The 23816-nt window shown below is 35.3% G+C and overlaps 1 protein-coding gene across 6 annotated transcripts in view; it reads left to right on the top strand.

The window, feature by feature from the left end:
- Positions 1-23816, top strand: part of Magohb (mago homolog B, exon junction complex subunit) — a 33150-nt gene that overhangs the window by 983 nt on the left and 8351 nt on the right. For 3 of the 6 annotated variants that reach the window (XR_012448844.1, XM_020161408.2, XM_074076052.1), the window contains exons 1-5: positions 5973-6054; positions 18704-18793; positions 20124-20238; positions 21766-21855; positions 22829-23053. Coding sequence is in view for 5 of the 6 variants with exons in the window: in XM_020161408.2 (XP_020016997.2) it covers positions 18779-18793; positions 20124-20238; positions 21766-21855; positions 22829-23053 (445 nt within the window). In the remaining variant the exon portion in view is untranslated. Of the gene's footprint in view, positions 1-1323; positions 1383-3023; positions 3135-5971; positions 6055-8387; positions 8751-18703; positions 18794-20123; positions 20239-21765; positions 21856-22828; positions 23054-23816 lie in introns of those variants that run through there. The other 3 variants (XM_020161403.2, XM_020161402.2, XM_074076053.1) reach the window with 2 other exon arrangements.

Here is a 23816-nt window from a genome sequence, read left to right on the forward strand (position 1 = left end):
CAGTTACATAGATTTTTACTTTTTGAATATATTGGGAAACTTGTAAATAGAAGACATGAAGGTATAGTAATGAGTAGGATTAAAGCGGTGACTCTTGGTGGGAGACCTAGACATGTAACTAACCATAAGGCAATATGGACATTAAATGTTATGCATATAGAGCCCTTTTTAAAAGACTATTAAAATATGAAAGAATTAGAGGAGGATCATGTGTTAGGAAGGAGTGTTATGCATTTTAGGCAGAACTCAAGGTAACTCCAGTCCTCAATTATTTAGAAACATCAAATCACCTCTTGATTTCCCCAAGTCTCTCTAAATTTTGCCCAGCAGTGAAACTCTAAATTCATTTTTTTCCCTTTTGTAATATTTTCTTTCTCCTGTCCGTGAGCACCATCTAGCTTGTCCGTATTACTTTTAGTGAGTCACATAAATTAAATAGCATAATATCAGAGAAATTTCATGCTAGAACAGTGGTTCTCATCCACTTACCTGCCACTACACCATTCCACTCACATTGGTAATAATGAGTCACAAAAATCTATAGTTTCTAAGGGGTAACTTATCTTGTAGAATCAGGAGCACATCATAGCTGTATCTGGGCAGCAACTGGCCATGTGGGAACAGTGCACTAGATAGTACAAAAGTCTTGATGGACTGAAATTAGATATAAAACAACTAACAAACTGGTCAGTTTTATCAAGAAGCAGCATACAGTTTGTATGCTTCCTAGTCACAATTCTAAAAAATTAGCATTACCATCAGGAGCAAATTACCTTGAAGGAAAATAATTAAAAGAATATTTTGGTGTAGTGGAGGAAGCATGAGTATTGGAAGGAAGTCCATCTAGATCTGAGCCTTGTATGATCCTGGGCAAGATACTTTGTTTTCTCACCTGTGAATAGATGAGAGAATAAAACCTGCTTTTTGTAACTTTTATAGATTAGATTAAATGTTTGCAATAAAGCACTTAGCACCAACATAGCAACAATCAAGCTGGAAGAAAATGTTAACTCCTTTGTTGGATTCTCTTTTTAGTTCATGACATAGCTTAAGAAAATAGGCCTTAAAAATGACCCATTATATATTGAAGGCATAGAATATTTTAAAATTGGGCTAGCTCAATGTTGGCCAACTTATTGGCTAATATTTATTGAGTGTCTACATGTCTAGTATTGATGTTACACTAGGAGGGAGGAAATATTAAAAATGGTAATATAAAATGGCTGATACCTTCACAATTGCTTGTTATAGTCTTCCTTTTTCTTTTCCTTTTAATAGCACTGTTAAGTGTTATTTATTGAATTTTTTTTCTCCTTTCCACAGGAAAGCTTAGATATGCCAACAACAGCAATTACAAAAATGATGTCATGATCAGAAAAGAGGTAAGTGCTTTTCTAATGTCTAGATTTTTACATTTAGTTCATTTTCCTCATGTCTGCTAAATTTACAGAAATTCACCTAAGGCTGTTTTAAAGAAGCCATTTATAGATCTAAAATTGTCCATTTCAATTAGATTTGATTATAGCATCATTAAAAACAAAAGAAGCATATAGTAAATTATAGCCTAGTGTTTGCATATATCATTTTATAATTTATTGTTTTTAATCTATTCACTACTTAAAACTAATAATTATGATATAAGCATAGTATAATTTTTAAGTGACCCAAAAATTAGTGATAAGACAGAGGTCAGAGAACTACCTGGTGTGAACTTGTGTTTGTCTCTGTTTACTTCACAGACCTGTAATGTCATCATTAACTACTCAGGTGTACTTGAGTCTGCATGTTACAAAGGCAGAATATAGGGTTTTAAAGGGGCTGTTCCAGAACTAGATTCTCCAGGGAGGAGGTCTCTAAAAGAATTTTAGGACACATGGAGGTGGAGACCAAGAAGGTTTATTTGTAAAGCACAGCAAATTAAGGATAGTACAAACATGAGTGTGGGCACATCTGATAACAGCTGCAGTGAGTGTTCTAACATCATGATGTTTATGGTAAAAAAGTGGACTGGGGGATTTGGTTAAATTTACCTTAGAAATAGCTCTTCCCTTTGTTCTGAACACCTCGTATATGGAGTTATTCTTGCTGTTACAGTTTATTGATTGGGCCCAGAGGTATCAAGGTTGGTCCATTTATTAAATATGGGTCATTATGATATAGATGTTTGAGCATCTCTTTAAACAAAGGATGGGTTTTACCAGGTGCTCCTTTCAAGATCCATCCTTGTGATAAATATTTTTCTTTACAAACACTTTTCTGATCAAAGGAATCATTTTCTCGAATGCTTTGTTCCTAGGATAAGTGTCTTTCTTTAAGATATTGTTGCCCAGTTCCCAGAGTGTGATAGTCATTTTGGCCTGCAGGCAAGGCAGAGGTAAAGACCTGCTCTTTTTCCTTACATGTTACAGCCTAGTGACAAAGTATGAAGCTTAAGGCAAGGAAAGAAGTGCTCCTGTGCTTTTTTCATCAGGTTATTCATGTTATGTTTATCTTTGACTTCCTGGCTCCTGTTTCTCATTTTTCTTTTTTTTTTTTCTTGTGGTACTGGTACTTGAACTCAGGGTCTACACCTTGAACCATTCCACCTGCCCCTTTTTGTGGTTGGTTTTTTCAAGACAGGGTCTCAAAACTATTTGCCCAGGCTGGCTTTGAACTGTGATCCTCTGATCTCTGCCTCCTGAGTGGCTAGGATTACAGGCGAGAGCCACCAGCACGCGGCCTGCTTCTCATTTTTCTTGATTTGTCTTGCGTCAGGACCAGTGATGGAAAGAGGGAAAAATATGTGATTATGGAAAGGGCAAGAAATTAGAGAAAAATAATACTCATAATAAAAAAAGATGAATGAGCCTCATCTGTGCTTATGGAATCAGAATTAAGATTTTTTGGTAATACTCTTATTTGAGTATTTGAATATTCAGGATTTGTAACGGATTTATTATTTCCTGTAGAGTTGAGGAAAGACATGGGTGGACATTATGAAATTTTACTATAATTAATGAAATTTTATTATAATTAATCTTCAGGCGTATGTTCACAAGAGTGTAATGGAAGAACTGAAGAGAATCATTGATGACAGTGAAATCACAAAAGAAGATGATGCTTTGTGGCCACCCCCTGACAGGGTTGGTCGGCAGGTTAGTATTTAGGGATTCTTCAAATATATAATTGTTAAAAATTGATAATATAATTATATTTTTCCCTGATTTATTTAGAATAATGCCTTATTGAGTCTTGATTCTTTAGTTACTTCATTTCCTTTTTTATGTTTTTTTTTTTAAAGTGGTACTAGAAATTTAACTCAGGCCTCACAAATGCTAGACAAGCAAGCACTCTACCATTGAGCTACTTCTCCATGTACTTAGCTCATTTTCTGTGCTTCCTCCTAGTAAAGGAGTCTGCATAGCTCTAAATTTAGATATTTTTCTAAACAACCTTCTCTGTAGCCACCCCAGCTAGTTAGGATGTTTTCCCATTGTTTTGAATAATTTACTAGGAATAAGTACAGTGTTGTTTGTTAAATTTGAGAACTGGGATTCTCTTCGAATATGTAAAATTCATTTTTCTCCAGATTATAACTTTTGGAATTCTTATTTGCAACCCTATGCCCCAGAGATATTTGATTGATTTCCTTGTTCAAACTGACTATGGCCATTGCTGCCCATATACCTTCTGAATAACTGATGTTTTTCAAAGAGCATCTGAAGAACTCTGAAAGCCTAGTTTTACTCTGTAGATAGACAGTTTGGTTTTTGAATTGTGTCTTTGTAACTTCTGGAGAAATGAACTATGACCTGAAGGAAGAAACATTTAAATTCACTTTGAGTATTTCTAAGGATTATGATTTATATCACCTTGACTACAAGAAAAACAACAGATGGTGACACTTGGTAGCAGCAACTTAACTCTTCTATTTAAAGAAACATTGTTTAAGAAAGCAAAGGTAATATAAAACAGTATTTTATGCAGTGTATCACTTTTAAAATGTAAGTTTAGGCCTCTGTTTGTTTTATGCATTTATACCTATGTATTAAAAAACAATCAACAGTAGCTAACATTTTGTATCTTAGACTCAGGGAACGTCCAGTGTTTTTATGGACCCACTTGATGTGGGTCCATAAGCGAGGAGGAGCAGTCATGCTCCAGAACTGCCTGTTGGATCAGTAAGTCAAAAATGTTATGGTTGTTAGCAAATCTTTCTTACTTAATTCTCCATTTGATATATCCCATAAGCTGCATAAATAAGTTTTTTGATTAAATGTGGGATGTGGGAAAAAAGGAACTCTCATACACGGCTGGTGGGAATGAAAGGTGGTGCAGCCACTCTGGAAAAAAATTTGGAGGCTTCTTAAAAATCTAAACATAGATCTGCCAGGTGATCCAGCAATCCCACTCCTGGGGATGTACCCAAAGGAATGCAGAGTTCCAGAGGCACCTGCACACCCATGTTTATTGCAGTGCTATTTACAATAGCCAGGTTATGGAAACAACCAAGATGCCCCACTACTGATGAATGGATCAAGATAATATGGTCTTTATATACAATGGAATTTTACTTAGCCATGAAGAAGAATGAAATCTTATCATTTGCAGGTGGATGGATGGAATTGGAGAACATCATTCTGAGTGAGGTTAGCCAGGCTCAGAAGAACAGAAGTTGTATGTTCTCTCTCATAGACAGACTTTAGATCTAGGGTAAATGCAGCAATGTGGTTGGACTTGGATCACATGACAAAGGGAGAGCACATATGGGAAATATAGGAATATGTAGAAAACCCAAAACCTGAAAGTGTTTGATGTTTCCACTCCAGAGGAACTAATATAGAAACTTTAAAGCAACAGAGGTTAACTTGAGAAGGGGATCTGGAACCAGTGTAAAGATCAGTTAGAGATGAATCAACTTTGGTTGTAACACATTTGTACATGAAAGCAGTGCTAGGAATCTTTCTGTATAGCTATCCTTAACTAGCAAAAAACATTTTGTCTTCCTTATTATGCTTATGTCTTCTCTTCAACAAAATTAGAGATAAGGGCAGAACAGGTTCTGCCTGGAAGGGGAGAGAGGGGAGAGGAGCAGGGGGGAGAAATGGCCCAAACAATGTAAGCACATGTGAATAAATTGATAATAAAAAATTTAGAAATGTATGTACCTAAGACTGTCTGCATCTGTTTGTTAATTTAACTTTAAAATTTATTATAGATCGAACCCCTTATTAGTTTTAGATTTGCAGATAAACAATAGAGAGAAAAATTTATACAATAACCTGACCACTAGGAACAACTATATTATGTTGGATTTGTTTTATAATGCTTAATTATAATTGATGAATTCAGGAGTATTAGTCTTTAAATCTTAAACTCCTGGAATCAAATATCCCTAGTATCACTTACTAGTGGTTATAAATATCAATATGTGTTTCCCTATATTTTCTGAATTTTGGGTTTTGCATTTGTAAAATAAGGCTAATAAAACCTACCTTGTAAGATTATTTTAAGGATTACAGAGAAGGTAAAGTCCCAGTGGCAAGGCCTGATACATAGTGGGTGCTAAAGTGCTGGGTATTGTTAATGTCATGCATTTTATTTGTAGACTCTTATGGAAAGAGAAATGTGTCTATGATATTAAAATAGGTTTCATATTTCTATAAAAATGTTTATAACATGTGCTTTAAAGTGATATCCCTAGTACTTACTGACACTGTAAGGAACATTTTATAGTATGTGTTTTATGATGGCTCTAGAAAGCAGTCTTGGACCTAAAATTGAAGGCAAGGCTTGATTCTCTTAATAATGAAACGAGTTCTTTATTTTAAGAACACACTTTATGTCCAACAGAAAAGGTTTGTTTTTCTTTTCTATATTGAATGCTATAAAATTTGCTGCTAAAATTGGAACCCCTGTATAGTATGAATACAGGTACCTCTAGATTAGATTTTTATATTAACTATTTCTGCCGGGTTTTTTTTTTTTTCAGGAGCTTGAAATTGTAATTGGAGATGAACACATTTCTTTTACCACATCCAAAATTGGTTCTCTCATTGATGTAAATCAGTCAAAGTGAGTATGTTAAAGCATGTTGGCTAAATTGACATAATTTATTACAGTTATTTTATTATGTTTTATTTTATTATCATTCTTGTACTGGGGTTACATTGTGATATTTACAAAAGTTCTTACAATATATCATAGTTGAATTCACCTTCTCCATCATTATCTTTTATCTGCTCTCCCTCCATTCCTGGAATAGTCTCATTGTTTTCAGTTTTCATACGTGAGTACACAATATTTCCACCACATTCACGTTCCTACACTCTTTTCTTATATCCTCCCCTCCCACTGGAACCAGCCCCCAGACAGGACCTATTTTACCTTCCTGTTCTCTGTTTTTGAAAAAAAGACATTTTTGTTTGTTTAAGATGCTATATAGGGTATTTCATTGTGACATTTCCATGTATATATGTATTATAACCTGAATTGGTTATCCTCTCTATTTTTCTCCTTTTTACCTTAGTCCCCTTCTTATGGTGATTTTAACAGGTTTAAAAATTCTGTATTCTTGTATAGAAAGTACATCACCCATATTTACCTTAACTTCCTTCTTTTACCCTATGTCTCCCCTTAGTGACCTCCCTATAGCATGACCTGTTTTGTATAATATTGCTTGTATTTGTATTGGGCCTGTATTACACATGTGAGAGAAAAGAAATGGCTTTTGGCTTTCTGAACCTGGCTAACTTTACTTAAGATGATCTTCTCCAGCTCTATCCACTTATGTGCAAATGACAAAATTTCATTTTTCTTTATGGCTGAATAAAACTCCATTGTATATAAGTCCACATTTTCTTAATCCATTCATTAGTTGTAGGACATCTTGGCTGTTTCCATAGATTTGCTATTGTGAATAATTCTGCAATGAACATGGGTGTATTACAGTTATTTCATAACTGTAGTCAGTTTGTGAGCCAAGATTATTTCAGTTTATTATGCAGATGTAATTCTGATTTTTATGTCATTAAAGAGTTACCTTAGCCAGGCACCAGTAGCTCATGCCTGTAATCCTAGCTCCTTAGGAAGCAGAGAGCAAGAGGATTGAGGTTTGAAGCCAGCTTGTGCAAATAGTCTAAGAGACCTTATCTCGAAAATACAACACACATACAGACACACAGAAAAGGGCTGGGGAAAAAAAAAAAAAAAGACCTTGTCTATCAAAGAATTTACCAGGGTATTTCATTGTAAAAAGAAAAAAATTTCGATTCAACATTATGTATTTTAACACCCAAAACTCTGGATTGTCCCTCTTTTCCTTGAGTACATGAAAAATACAAAAAAATTCTGAAGTTCTATATCTGCCCTGAACTTTTGCCTGTGGCCGATCGAAGTCATATCTTCATGCCCTTTCCCTCAAATTGTCTCCACAGTGCTCTCACTTTTCCCTTTCACCCAAAATCATTGCTTGTCTGCTTTACTGGCCTGAATGTGAGCTCCGTGAGAACCTTGCTGTATACTCAGTTACAATAATGCCCTGCACATACTAGGTGCTTTATATAAATATTTTTTAGAAGAAAGGAGAAAGGAGTGACCGCATAGTAATTCTTGGACACAAAAGGCTGTGTTAACAAAAAACAACGAGATGCTTTTAAACTATTAAATTTACTTTCCTAAGTTAGTTGGTGAGGATGTGGAATTCATACCCTACAGGAACTGTACATTGATACACTGTTTTTTGGAAAGCAATTTAGTAATACTCATCAGAAACTATATACATTTTCTGTGCATCTTTGGCTTAGTAATTTCATTTCTTAGCATCTCTTCTATGGAAATATTCGAGATTATTAGAAAAGATTGTGTAGGATGATACTCATTGAAGCATTGTTTATAATTGGAAATAATCCCAGTGTCTAATAGGGATAGAATATTTAAATTAAAAAAAATTATGAATTTTTTTAGAAAGGTGGAAAAAGGTAGTATTTAAAAAGGTACATAGGGAGGTGTAGCTTAAGTGGTACAGCGCCTCCTTTGTGAATGATTTTAGTTGTGGAAAAAAATAGGAACTCCAAATTCCAAACACATATTATTATGTGAGGATGTTAGCATTATTGTGTTATGAATAGTATTTTTCTGCATTATACATTTTTGTGGTGCATAGCTACTATTTTTCATAAGTAGATAAACATATTAAATTATTGAAAGTGAATACTAATGGAAAAACAGATAAAATTATTATTTCACTTTTAATTATTCATTTACTTTATTCAAGTTTTCAGCAAAATTCTTCCTTTCTCCTAAATTATGTTAATAGATTTTAACAAAATTTTGTTTTGTTTTAAGAATTTATAAAGTTATAGTTCATTAGGAACAAAAAAAGTAACTTTTACCTTTTTAAATTTTAGGGATCCTGAAGGCCTTCGAGTATTTTACTATTTGGTACAGGATTTGAAATGTTTAGTTTTCAGTCTCATTGGATTACACTTCAAGATTAAACCAATTTAAATTGTATGTTTTTGAAGTTGTTAATTTATTTAATTAAGGGATGGGTAAGGGAGGGTTTCTTTGTCTTTTATAATTTGTGGATTTTTACATATGTGAAACAGTTTTTTTGTATGTAAACTGAGTATATGAAAATAAGTAAATATGCTTAATGATTTTCCTCACTTGGGTCCAAGTGGGTTAGACAGAACCCATACACATTAAATTCTGTAAATAAAAGTCACTTTTGTTGAATTTTGCTCTAATAAAACATATCAAAGCCTGAATGGAGAGTGGTTTTTGGTTTATTTGTTTCAGGAGACTATGCCTCTGATGACTTTAAAGACAATAATATATAGATCTAGGAGTTACATCTTATGACAGAAATTCTTGCAATTGGAATATGTAGCCAGTTTTCATTTATTCAGGGCAATTGCAGAGTGGGTTGTGGTGGCACACACTAAATTGCAGCTACTCAGGAGGCAGTGGCAGGATTGTAAATTTGAGTCAGCCCAGGCAAAATTAGCAAGATCATGTCTCAGAAACAAAATTATAATGATAATAATAATAAAAGGGCTGGGGGCAGAGCTCAATTGCTTGCTTAGCACACACAAGGCTCTGGATTCAATCCCTAGTACCACAATTACATCCTGGTAGGATGTAATTTTTTGGTGCTTACAGAAGGTTTTGGATTTCTTTTACATATATCACAATCCCTTTAGGGATATTTCAAACTTAAATAGTTTTAGTATAAACAATTACTTTTTGAAGTGTTAAAAAAAATATAGTGAGTACCCTGAGTGAGGCACATATTTGATTATACCCTTATTCCTTATTTATGTATTTGTGTGTAAGGGAAGAATGATTTCACACCTCCACAAATTATGTAAACTTTAATCTTAAACAGCTGAGTGTATGTGTATGTATTTTTTAGCTCATTCCAAATACAGGTCCCACTCATGTGTACCAGTTCCCTTCTGGTAGACCTCATCTTTCATTATTCCTGGTATTGACCATGCTGTTGGTGATCTGTTACTTTCCCCTCTAAACCCTGACTCTAAAAGTTGACCTGTCTGATAGTTATAATCTATCTGCCCCAGGGAGTTTCTGAAGGCTTACCTGTATTCCTGAGCATTTAGGAGCAGAGTGGCTCTTTCCAATAAACTTTTTTGCAATAATAGACATGTTACATTTGTTGTATTTGTATAGGGTAGCCACTGGGCCATGTATGACTTCTAATTACTTCAGAGGTATAATTAGTGTAACTGAACTTATAGTGCAATTTAATTATATTCTTTCTTGCATTTTATTATGAAAAATTTCAAACATACAAAACTTGAAAGAATTGTGAATACCCATATGCCAATCTAGGTTGTAATAAGTCTTATAACAAATCATCTGTTGATTTTTCACTTAATTGTAGTGCTACTTAGTTTTGACCAAATTTAGGTAGCCACCTGTGGTAGTGGCTCCCTACCCCTTTGGATACTGTAGCTCTAGAGCATAGTGTGGTAGTATTCTGTTTGCCAGGAAGCACCAGATGGTTCTTTTTTCCTCTCAAAAATGTATGGCCATTTTCTTTAGGTTTGCTGGGTAAAGTTGATTGTTTTCCCTATTTTTCTGCAAGATAGTACTCATCACTGTTACAGATTAAATATGAGATGTCCTCCACAGACTCATGTATTCAATTCTCAGTTCCCAGATAGTGGTGCTATTTTGGGAGGTTGTAGAAATTTTGTGAGGTGGGGTGTGCCTTTGAAAGTTATACCTGGTCCCCATTTACTTTTCTGCTTCCTGTCACCATGTGGTGAAGAAACTCCTCCACCATAGGCTCCCACTGCCATGATTCTGCTAAAATGCACAAGACCAAACAACCATGTATTGAACCCTTTGAAATGGTGAGCTAAAACTAAGTCTTTCATCCCTTAAGTTGTTTCTGTCTGGTATTTAGTTATAGCTATGTAAAAGTTACTAACACAGAAAATTGGTACCTAGAGTGGGATCCATTGCTATGCACCAATGTGAACTGGTTTGCAGGAAGAATTTGGAAAAGTTTGGAGAAGAAGGGTAGAGAAAATCTAGAATCCAAAAGCAAGGCTTCATGGGTGATTCTGGTGAGAGCTCAGAAGACCAGAATGCTGACTGACAGGAACGTGGACAGTGGAGGCCAGGCTCAAAAGGTTTCAGACGGAAATGAAGACTTGGGGATTACACTAGAGACCATTCTTGTTACATACTGGCAAAGAATTTGTCTGTACTTTGTGCATGTCCTGATATTTTAGGAAGGCTGAATTTGAAAGTATTGGACCAATTAATTGGAGGAGGAAATGTCATGCCAGCGTAACATTCAGGCTGTGGCATGGTTACGATGTAATAGTTTCCAGTGAGAATGAGGAGCCAAAAGCAGAGCAGAAAGATTTGAAAAATGTACAATTTGGCCAGCAAAGGAGCAGGTTTAAAGTTGTGGATAAAGGAGGGCATGGTTGTTAAAAAGATTTGTGCCATTAAAAGGAAATTACTTTGGCCCTAGCATGGTGGTACATGCCTATAATTCTAGCTTCTTGAGAGTCAGAAATCAGGAGGATGGATCATGGTTCATGGCCATGAAAAGTTAAGTGAGACCAAGAATCTGGACATGGTAGTGCATGCCTGAGGTCCCAGCTATGTGGGAGGCTGTTCAGAGACCAGCCCCAGGCAAAAATTCTAGCCCCTATCTTAAAAAATAATTAAATCATAAAAGGGCTGGGGGCGTGGCTGAAGTGGTAGAGTTCTATCTAGCAAGTGTGAGGCTCTATGTTCAAACTCTAGTACCACCAAAATTTATTTTTAAAATAAAAAAATAAACTACTGTGCATCAGGACAATAGGAAATAAGCCAAACCACACTCATCATTGGCTGAAGGGTATGAAAGAATAACTTATTTGTAAGTCATTGTTTTGTGAAGAGAGGTCTAGCATTCCCTGTTCATGTAAGGCTGCCTAAAGGAGTGTTTTTGTGGGTTCAGTTACGCAGACACAGGTTGCTGTAGCCTTGATCCAAGGGAACTTGGCTACAACTTGTGCTGGCAGAAGACCTTGACATTGTCTGCATGATGCTGGTTTTGCAGGCATGCATAATGCAAGACTTACTGGGGTCATGGAGGGTTCTACCCAGATTTCAAGGGAAAGCCTAGGAGGCCAGGTGTGTGTAATAGGGTCAGAGTCCTTGCAGGCAGCTTCTGAGGGTAATATGAGAAGCTGTGCAGGCCTATGTTGCAATGGAAACCCAGGAAATGCCAGGAATATGGAATATGTGCTGAAGAAAACTGCAGGCAATGAGTGGAGCCAACCCAAGAGACTACAAGTGGCAAAGCACAGGAGTGGGGCTCTGCAAACCCTTTGGAGCTCGTACCATAATACCATGTTCCCCGAATGACAGATACCATGTTCCCCGATTGGCAGACACAGAGCTACAGGATTTAATTTTTCCCTGTTGGGTTTCAGTCTTGCTATAGTCCCATTCCCCGCTTTTGGAATTGGAATGTTTACATTGTGCCATATGTGAGAATTATATTACTTTCTTTTTGATTTTTAGAGGGGCTCATAAATAAGATACTGTCTTTTGAATCTCTGGAGAAACTCAGGACTTAGACTTTTTAGCAGTGTTGGAGCTTTTAAGACTATTGGAACTCTTGGAGATGAATAAAATGCATTTTGCATTATGAGATGGCCATATTCCTTTGGAGGCCAGGGTGAGTGATATGATTTGAATACTTAATATCCCTCACAGACTCAGATTGACTACCTGGTCCCCAGCTGGCGGTATTTTTTGGGAGGTTGTGAAACTCTTAGGAGTTAGGACTTAACTGATAGAAGTAGGTCCTGGAGTATCTCCTTAAAGCTGATACCCGGTCCCTGTTGGTCTTCTCTCTGCTTGCTGTCTACCGTAAAGTGGACACTCTTAACTCTAAGGAGGCAGAGTTTTCATGCCACTGCTGTGGTGTTCTGCCTAAGTATGTGAGGCCAAGCTACCATGAACTGAACCCTCTACAATGGTGAGTGTAAATAAATCTTTCCTCACATAAGTTATTTCCATTAGCTATTTGGTCACAGCTATACAAAAGTAACCCCATTTAATCACCTGTAGTTTTCTTATATGAAAATTAATATTTCTGTTGAAGTTATAGGCCTTGATGAATGTATGCTATAAAACATGCCATCATTTTCTTTCTCATAGCTCTCAACCCAAGTAGAAAGAGAGGAGCAATTGTTTGAATCCCTGGTGCCCAGTTATTGTTTGTTCCTTAAAGATTTCTGGCTTCTTTTGACTAAGATGATCCATTCAAGATTGAGCATGGAACAAATAGTTCCTAGATTAAAAAACCTATAATATATTAATTCTTTGTCCCATTCTCTAACTTCCCTCTAGTATTAGTTTATCGACTTTGCTCTATCCTGAATATCTGCAAAGAATGCTCATATTCAGATTAAGATTGGAGAACATATCATTAAGGATAAGTATTTTTTTTCTATGATTTCTTTACAGCTTGTTTTAATGGGCTCTTACTTGACTGTAAACTGCTAGTATACTATGCTCACTAGAAAACTAAATTTTGTATGCCATTAGTTTTATATGAAACTAGATTTTTTTCCTACACTCAGATCAGCAAACACAAGATCCCCCTTATATATTCCTTTAACAAAGAGACCTTTTGCAATAATGGTATTTCTTACCAAACATCCTTTCCAAGTTCTTAGTCTGCATCCTGTCCCACCTTTTCCTTTTCCTTGGGATGGTGAGTCATGTACCCAGTCCCTAGTAGTCTTTCCCACATAGTAGGTGCTTTGTACACGTTTGGTGAATTGCTTGTCTTTTGCTTTGTCCTTATTGCCTTCATATTATTTGTCCTTGTGTTGCAGTCATTGATAAATAGAAAATCCAGATTCTTATACCCTACATTGATGCATCCAAGCAAGATATGTAGATTCAGCAAGGGTGATAATAAAAGTTTATTAAAGGTTAGGAAAAAAAGTTACAAAAGGCCATGATGGTCCAGGTGGGAGGTAGAAGCAGAGAGAGAGAGAGAGAGAGAGAGAGAGAGAGAGAGAGAGAGAGAGAGAAAGAGATCGATCTGTGTTATAAAGTGTTTGTAAAAGATCTTGCTAGCCTTGCTAGCTCATGGAAGGAATAAAACCCAAGCAGTTTTTGATCACCAATAATGAGTGAGTGCAGAGCAGTTTGGGTGGCCCCTACACTAGGGTGTGAACAATCTGTGCATATTTGCAATTGAAAAAGACAGTGAAAGAGAGAGAGAGAGAGAGAGAGAGAGAGAGAGAGAGAGAGAGACAGAGAGAGACAGAGAGAATGTCCAATCTGAAATACAGTTTTAAGTCATATATGTTCAAGAGTCTTGATCTTTTCTATGTCCTATCCTGCCTCACTTGTTATTTAGTTTGAAGTGGGTGGTATGTATTTTTGTCATTATGGAAATGTTTCTGTGACCACAAGTCTTTGCATATCTATGTACTCATACCACAGAGTTGTAAATTTAAACACAGAGATAAGCATGTGACTCTTGGATGTGGTGCTGAAACTGGAGTTTTGGACTCAAGGCCCAAAGTCCCGATATTCCATATGCCAGGTCTTGCCACCCGCCCCTAAATGCCAAATAAAGAGGCATGGTGACGGCAGAAAAAGGAGGGTTATTACATGACTGGAGACATGCCATGGGAAGAGGCAGAATAAGCACTCAGCTTATCTTTATCCATCTTCAGGGTATAGACATGAGCTACAGGTTGAAGTAGACAAAATAACTGGGGGCAGGGGCAAAGGTATATATAGTTAAACAGGCCCAGCTACAGGTGTCCTCTGGTTGAACAGTATCTCAGTTCAAGTGTTCTGAGAGGGGTTCCAGAGAAGCTGTTATTGCTGTCACCACTCGAGGGGAGCAGTCAGGTTCCCATGAAATGATTACTCCTGTTCTAGGGCACAGACTAATCATTATAGGTAACTGCCCTCATTTGGAGGAGTGGTCTGTCCTGCATGTTCCATTGTTCTTATAGAAAGTTTTCGGCCCTTGTCATAAAGATGTTATCAGTTCTGTCCCAAGGAATCCAAGGTGATTGCAAAGTGACTAAAGAGTATGGCTAAGAGTAAGACATACAAAATGGAGGCCGAGATGCCTAGCTTCTCCTGTTTTTAGTTGGTTTTTGTGCCCAAGAAGGAGTCAGTGCTTTTCAGCAAAAGCAGTTTGAGCGCCTTTTACAGGGCAACTGTGATTCAGTTAATGGTGCTGGTGTAGTCTGTGATCAGAAGACTTCCAAATTCTTTGTATCCCACTGGAAAGAATCCATAAATATAAAGGGAAGCATGGTGAGGCCCAAGTGGGAGCTGGAAGTTGATAGTGTGTGTTTCTGCTTTTTAGGTGTTTTTAAAACCTACACTAACCTATGGGAAGGGGAGAACAAGGAGATTCTCACCCAATAATTAATGATTTGGGAGGGGCATGGGGGGTTCCCAGCCAGGTTAGGGGGGTTCCTGGGCCAAAACATGGTTAATCTAAAATGTAGTATTTTTTTTCTATAAGTCCTGAACTTTTCCTACTTTAGCCTGCCTCAATTCTAGTTTCTCACAAGACTATGGTCTTAAGTAAAGCATTTTAACTTTGCTCAACCAAAATAGCACATACAGCCACAGCAAGAACTGATGAGAATCAGTTTGATCTTCTAACCTCTACAATTTATATATATATATATATATATATATATATAAAATCAATATGCATACACACACACACACACACACACATATATATTTTCTAAGCTCTGTGTCTGCTTCTTACAGTTAGAGTGTAGGCAGGTATAATCAGTTTCAAGCTGAGTCTATTTATGTGAGCATTTTTGCTATGACTACAGATAAAAGCTGAAATCATTTTAAATATTTTCTATTGTTAGAATTCTTTGTCTTGATTTGAACTGTATGACAGGCATGAACATAGGTTGTGCTGTAAATTAAGCCAATTATTCTTATGATTATTGTAATAATTATTTAATAATTAGATTACTAGCATTAATAGATAATGAGTAAGAATAAAAAAATCCCCTTCCCCCAATATAAAAACAGAAAAGGCAGAAGAATGATTTGAGGGTGACTTCAGTTTGCAGACTTCCCAAATGATGAACACTAAATTGATTAACAGCTCAAAGTCTCTAGTACCTATATTGTACCATTTCTCCTAACTGTGTAATAAGGTAGAACACTGATTGATAAATTAAAAATCTTGATTTTTGGATCATATGTTCTCTTTATTATACCTGTGAATTGATTTCATCCTTTTAGTGACAGAGACCCCATAGCAATCTGAAACCCTTTTTTTGCCATTCTGTATTACTCTTACACATCTCCTGAGTTGTCTCTGTCATTTGTAGCAGTTATACATAAGTGGTGGCCATAAGAGGAGACAGGGAAATTATATTATTTTAATAAATATTTAAGGTCCAGACTCTGACATTGGAACAAGGAGAGCCAGAGCAGCTAGGTTCCTCCCATCTTTTAGATGCTAAAGTTACAGGAACTGGGAGACAAAGAGGAGCTAGCTGCTTCTGCTTTCCTCTTTGAGATATTAAAAGCTACCAGGATGCTTGGATGGGTAGAGTATTGAAAGGGAAGTTCTAAAGCACACCTATATTGAGTATGATTTGGGAGGGTGACCCCTCCCTGTCAGCCATCTCAGTCACCCAGACCCATTATCTTTGACCACATGTATTCCCTTAGCTCTCCAGTATAAAACTAGGAATTGGGGACCACCATTTTGAGACTTTGCTCCCATTTTCTGTATGGGGAACAGGAAATGCTTCTTTCTTTTCTCCCCCTGACCCTGTTGTTCTTATTCTAGAGACAATTTGCTTTTAGTCTGTTTGAAAGTATATTCCTCTCCTAATAAACTTTGCTGTAATTTTTACTAAATCTTTGTGTCTTGCTTGAGTTCTTCTGCTGGATGCAAGTATCCAGGTGATTTTCAGGGCCAATTTTTTTCCGAATCTGTTTACTTTTACTGTTTGTGGCCCCATTGGAAAAATATGGGGTATTTTATGTCTCGAGCATTATTTCATTTTAAAGGAAAGAAGAACAAAGTGGGTAGCTAGAGGAACAGGAAATCTCAAGATACAGGTCTTTTGTTATTTGTTTGTTTTTTGCTTTCTGTAAGAACCCTGAAGTTTATTATCTTTCTATGCTATAAAAGGCTTTAGGACAAATAAGCAAGGAGGTGGGAACCTGGCCACTATACTGTCTAAAGTGATTCAGACCATCCTTCCCTGTAAGCTGGTGGTTTTTCCAGAGAGCTCTCACCTCAGGCTGGGACAGGAAGAACAACTTGCTGCTGTGAACAGATAAGGCCATTGAGGTTTGACCTTGTGACCAGAAGGTTTGAAGGGGTGACTAGAAATGTGTGCAGAGCGTCTAGCTATCTGTATCATCAGAAAGGAATGGGTAGATTATGTGGTTTACCAAATTAAAAATGTTTTTTGCACCAAATTAGCCAGAAAATAAATGAATACTTTTTAGAATCATATATGTATAAATGTGTATGTCTGTGTTTTACACAAAAGTGAATTTGGAAGAAAAAGTTCAAGAGTATTCAACACCATCTTCAAATATCTCTTTCTGTTTTATTAGCTGACTGAGGGAAAGTTTAGTACTTCCAGCTTTATGCTGTATTTTGATCAAAGAACAATATTGCAAGTGTCAATCAATTCCAACTGAAACCAGTGTTATCTTGTAATGCTAATTGTCTATACATTTAAAAAACTTGCTTCTTCCAGAAATTTGGAGCTTAGAAATAAAAAGAGAATAGAATTTACAGGGAGTAGTTGCAGTATTTGACTTTCTAGTTATAAATTTCATTCTGTCCTTTCTGAAACTATGAGAAATCTAGCTTTTATAGTCAAGTTCTTTTTTATGTCAGCTTAAAAAATCAAATGTGAATATTTTCATACATAACTGGTGTAATATAAATGAATGAGAGGGTGTTTGGTAATATATATCAGGGTTCTTTAATATATATATGTTTCATCTCCATACTTTCATGTTTTAAAACTTTTCCTAAGAAAATATTCAAAAGTACATATCAAATAATTTTTAAAATAGAAATAAATAAATAAATAAATAAATAAAAACTAAGCAGCCTAACTATCCAAAGGTAGAGGATTGTGTAAATAAATGAGGGTATATAAATGTGAATATAATTACATATGGTTTAAAAAAATCTTATAAATTTTTATTTTTTAAAATGAAGAAATTATTATTTATTAGAAAATAACATCACTGAGGGGGAGAGACAATGGAGGCAATGTAGATAATGTACAGTATAAATCTAACTGGAATTGTCACTGCAAATCCTCCCCTGTATAATGGATATAACCTAATAAAAATTTATTAAAAAATAATAATATCAAATACATGGTGCAAACCATGCTTAGTGGTGCACACCTACAATCTTAGTCTAGGAAGACAGAGACAAGAGGATCAGGAACTCCAGGATGGCCTGGGCTGTATGGGGAGTTCAAGGCCAGCTGGAGTTAGGTAGTGAGACCCTGTCTCTAAAGTCCCCTGGCTGGGGATATAGCTCAGTGGTATAGTGCTTGCCTCATATTGCCCAAGGCTTTGGGTTTGATCCCCAGCACCACACACACACAAAACCCCCCAAAACTCTAAAACAACCCCATTTTATATGGAATGATACCAACTCTGGTAGTAAATGTATTGCACAGATGAAAAACTAGAAGAATATTAACAAATTCTTTACAGTAGAAATGTCAATGTTTTAAAGTAAGCCCTAAGATACACTTGCATTCAATAGACATAAATCAAATGCAGAATTTTTTTTTCAGAGTGACTTTTTTCTAACAGAGAAAATTTGTTTCATTTAAGGGCTAAAGAATTTAGTAACACTTCATTTTATGTTCATATATATTAACACATAGATGGTTTAAGATAATTGATCTTGTTTTTTCAAAAGATGTGTCACTTCATCTTTTTAGGAACCATTTTGAATATTGATATTGAACATTATTTTGCGAAGAGTACAAAGTGGTTGGTTAGTTCAAATGGAGAAGTACGTTGCTCATGACAATTTTTCCTTTCCCGTTAACGTCAGCTTTCATCACACAGTTTCCTCTTCACTTTGGTCAAGAGGAGGTACAGAAAATTTTTAATTGGAGTATCATTCAGAGGCAATTCATTTCTGCCTTTCATCTTACAGCCTCTAAGGGATCCTGGACTGGAAAGACCAGCTTACCCCTCATTTGTGGATCAGTTCTTCCTCCTGCATCACTGCATGGCTCAGATACAGGTAATGTCTGCTTTTATTCCCTCAGAACTTTGTACCACATTGTCCTACTTAATCTAGAGATATGGCATTAATTACAAATAGTTTGTCATGAGAATTATTCTGATAGGAAAGCATTCTTTATTGATCACAGTAGGATTGCATTAACTCTGAAAAATATGACAACTATAGTTTATCATCCGTGAAAAGTTATATTCTCTTTCTTGATGTGGTATGATTTTTGTGTTATCAACAGAAAAAGAAGAGCAATTTGGAAAGTTAAGTACTTTTCACTTTGGTCAAATGGTTTACATATTATCTTATCCATCTTGAAGGATTGTATAATAGGAAAGAGTTTTTTTTTCTATAGGAAATATGAAAATATGAACAATTAAGTTTAGAAAATTTTGTAAGTTAAAAAAATCAGTAAAGAATATAGTTACATATGCAATTATTTCCCATATTTCTGTTTCTTGGTTATCATCTTTTTATACTGGCTAATGTAAGAAGCAAGTAAATTTTAAGTATTTACTATTTAATAATTTTTTCTATATTGATATCCATTACTAGGTTGAATCCTTTATGGACATTAACTAATGACTATCTAGTGACAAGTTTTATTTTCACATAGGGTTCTCTGACATCATACACTAAAGGATTATTTATAAAATTTCAGGAACATGGAATCATTTGGGATTAAAATGTAGGTGTTTGGGTTCCAACTAAAGAGAGTTTTAGCTATCACATCTTGTATACAGAACTAGAATCTGAAATGTTAACCAATACACTTTGAAAACACTGTAGAGTTGTGTATAAGTGAAGAATGCAAAAATATTCATATATATATCTGAGGACATGTGTAAGTTTTTAAAAAACAAACATAGTTTTCTGAAAGTTTTGAAATTTATTTGAAGGGATAGTTTAATAGTGTTTTAGGATTTGAGGTGGTATCAATTTTGCCTCAGATTATATATATTTATGTTTAAATATATGTATATACATATATATTGAACATTTTGATCCAAATTGGCGGTGTGAATAGGCCATAATCTACAGGTAGTTTTAAGAATGGTTTTTGTATTTTCTAATAATGGTGACAGTGATCACTAGAGGTGTAAATGTCTTTGACAGAAACGTTGAAAGGTTTTTCATTTCTTGCATAAAGCATTCCCAGTCTTTGTGCTTTAAGCACTTAAAGGAGTTAACAGACACACATCCCCAGACACAGACATGCACACATACCTCTCAAATATTGGTATGTTCTTATAGGTGGACATTTAAATTTTTCCTTTACACAGAAATCATCCCAAGCCAATGTTTTAGTGCAAAACGTACTTCTCTTCTTACTGTACAGATGAGTGGTCAGGAGGTGACTTATTCAACCCTGAGATTTCTTCAGTCTTCTCCAGAGTCACAGAATACATTAAGGACTGATGCTACTCAAAAGCCTAGAAAAGCTGATGGTAAAGGTATACATTTTAAACAGCTAGAGTCACCCATTTTTTATGCATTGTTAAACTTTTCATGTACAACAAAAATATCATATGTGCACTTCTGCTTATCAGCTAGTAACATGAAATCACAACATGGTAAAGTAGTAGAATGGAAATCTTTTTTCTTTTAAGAATATTTTTTAGAATGGAGAAATGAGATAATGCTTTTAAATTTGAGAAACTTAATAGGATGTTTTTATTGAAATCTAGTCAAGGATTTGTGAGGCCTTAAAAGTAGAAGACATACTAGAGTCTGAAGAAACTCTGAATTTGCTAAAGAAATAAATCTTTCTTTTCCTTTTATTTATATGTGCATACAATGTTTGGGTCATTTCTCTCCCATTCCCCCCACCCCCTAAGAAATAAATCTTAATGAAATGAAAAGTATGTGTTAAAACCAATACTTTTATTCAAATGAAAGATATTTTAGGTGCCTTAAATATTTACCAAAGTTTAATGGCAATGGAAAAGCAAAAATTATATCAGAGGGGAAATTCTGGGTGAAGGACTCTGGTCTTTTTAGTTTTACCTTTTTAAGTTTTTGTTCGTAATGGATACAAGCATGATTTTTCATTTTCTTTCTTTTTAAAATTGGAGGTTCTGGGGTTTGAACTCAGGTCTTCTCACTTGCTACGCAGGTGCTCTACTGTTCGAGCCACACCTCTGTTTATTGCTCCCTTTAATGATTTTTCTTTGTATTCAAAAGCTAAAAGTCGAAAAAGACCAAAAAATGTAATTCTAAATTTTCTATTCTCTATTTCTGTTCACCTTTCAAATATTGTCATAATTAAACTCTAAATTGAAGACTTTGTCTCTTTGATATAGAGATAATCAAACATATGATTTTTCAGATACCAAGAACCACATCTCACAAGGATATATACTGTCCATAGAAAAGCAGAATTGATGAAAAAGAGAAGAAAGTTGATTTGTAGAAACTCACTTAAGGATGGACCCCTATCACATGCAGATAGTCTTCATGATTAGTTTATGATCATGTCAGATTGGAGACTCCTACACATATCATGTCTATTCCCCTCTGTGCTTTTGTAAAGGACATACTTTCAAAATGCTTTAAAACTGGGTGAGCTGGTACATCCTGTACCCAGGATATACCCAGCTACTTGGAAGGAAGAAAAAGGAGGAGGATTGAGAATTTGAGGTTGGCCTTAACCTAGACCTTGGTTTTTAAAAAAATGAGAGAAAGGAAAGGAGAGATGGAGGGAGGGAGAAAGGAAGGAAGAAAGAAATGAAGGAAGGAAGGAAGGAAAGCTTGAAATCCTATAGAATTGTTCCTATATGTCAGATTTCTACAATGAGCAACTGTTAACTGAATATTTAATATTTTAAAACCATAATTACTAGATTAAAAATATGAATCCAATTTTATGATATACTTATATCAGATTTTTAGACACCTTTGTTTCAAATGGTGTCCCTGGTTAAAGTTAATAATGGGCAGGTTCTTTCCCTGATGATTATTTTCTTCCTTTTGTATTGAAGAATTTTCAGTGCCCTGGCATCTCATTACCATGACTCTTGGGATGCTGTGTTTACTTCTGTTGATAACAATCACAGTGTTGGTGATAAAAAGTGAGTAATTGAAATACATTGTTCTTGTCTGAGTAATAAATAGCGTTAGACACTAACGCTATTTATTACTCCACCCATTATCCTGCCTACCAGCATGTGTCCTAGGTGGCTTTGAACTGTTTTGGAGGTGTTCTTTTTATCCTGGACATTCGACGATATCATTTTCTCTTATCTTTTACGTTGACTCTGGGGCTGTGATGAGGTGTCTTGCTTTGTCTTAGACAGTCATATTTTTTCTGATAACAGAGGATATAGCTATATTCTGCCATCTGAGTTACAGTTATTGTGTGTTTAGAAACACAGTTTGAGAAATAGCTGTTCAAAAGAAACTAGATTTTTTTCTAAGTATATAATGAGAAATGGTGTAGTAAAAGAATGAAGCTGAAAAAAGAATGAATCTGTACAAAGGATGTTAGATGATCTTGAATTTAATCTTTACCTTTTATTTTAATTCCTATACATCATTAGGAAAAACCCCAACTATGCTGCATTCATATAAAATTACACAATGGATAATATTCTCCTTTCTCCAATGGTTATTTTATCTGCTCCAATGATAACAATACCATATCTTTATGTTCCTTAATTCAAATTTTCATATCAGAAGATGTGTTGCTTAAAGTGTAAACTGATTTTTACTTTGGTACTTATTTATAAATGATGTGTTGTTAAAAAGGAACAAAGTAAAAGGTGAGGTGTTACCATAATCTCACTTAAATATCTTGTTTTATTTATTTTACACTTATGTTGCTAATAGTGAGAAAAATCAACGTTTCCATTTCTGTGGTCAATTCATTGAGGTGTTACTTTCTAAACGTCAAATTACTAATTAAAGTAATGATGCAAATTGTGAGGACTTTTCTGTTGTCAAAGTGAGGCCTTTTCTGTTTTCTTAAATTCATACATTTTTTTCATTATGAGCACTTATTAATTGTATCTATGCTATTAATTTTAACTTTTTATTATATTCAAGAAAAACATGAGCAAGAATTTCTAGAAAACCTCCAACAAAAGTACCTCATTCTGCAAGTGGACAACAACTTAAAGGAGCAACTTTTGAAAAATAAGTCTTTAGAATGTGATACCCTCAAAAACACAAGCTGTCAGCCTAAAATGAAACTGGAGTCATTCTGCACAGAAAAGACCAGATATTGTGGGAAAAATAAGGATGCTCCAAAATCTTTGGAAAATACGAAGGGTATGAAGGATCTTGAAATAAGATCATAATATTTTGTGTTATTTCTTCTTCTCCAGAAGCTCTGAAGTTTAATGTCAGGCTTATGACACTGGTGTTCTATGGGTTTACTGATAAATTTTTATTTGTGCTTCTTAGATATAAATGAGTATTTGGGTTTGCTTATTTCAAGCATGGTATTAGGACCCAAAAAGCCATACCTGGAGTAGTAGAGCCCTAGAAATCCTAAAACTCAATGGTCATTCTTGTGTTCCTACTGCTTCCAGAAAATGAAATTGCATTTTTCATAGTACAGTCTGAAACCATTACCACAGTCAGGGTATAATGACAATGTATAATCTTCAAATACTTCCTCAGGTCTCTTTATTTCTTTTGTGATGAGGACATTAAACATAGGTCTACTCTTATTTCTTTTGTGATGAGGACATTAAACATAGGTCTACTCTTAATAAATTTTAAGAGTACAGTGTCAATAACTGTAGGAACCATGCTTTACAGGAGATCTCTAGGACTTAATCATCTTGCATAACTGAACTTCTGTACCCACTGAGCGGCAACTACTCATTTTGTATCGCATGGGTGGCATATATTCATCCATCCATTCACCCACATATGTCAGGATTAATTCCTTTTTAAAGCTTGAATGATATTACTTTGTATGTACATAACCTCATTTTCTGTATCTACTCATTCATCAGTAGATGAGTGTTGTCTTGTCTTAGCTATTGTGAATAATGCTGCATTGAACATAAGGGTGCAGACTAAA

Source organism: Castor canadensis, chromosome 6 (genome assembly GCF_047511655.1).
Source record: "Castor canadensis chromosome 6, mCasCan1.hap1v2, whole genome shotgun sequence".
Lineage (NCBI taxonomy): Eukaryota > Metazoa > Chordata > Mammalia > Rodentia > Castoridae > Castor > Castor canadensis.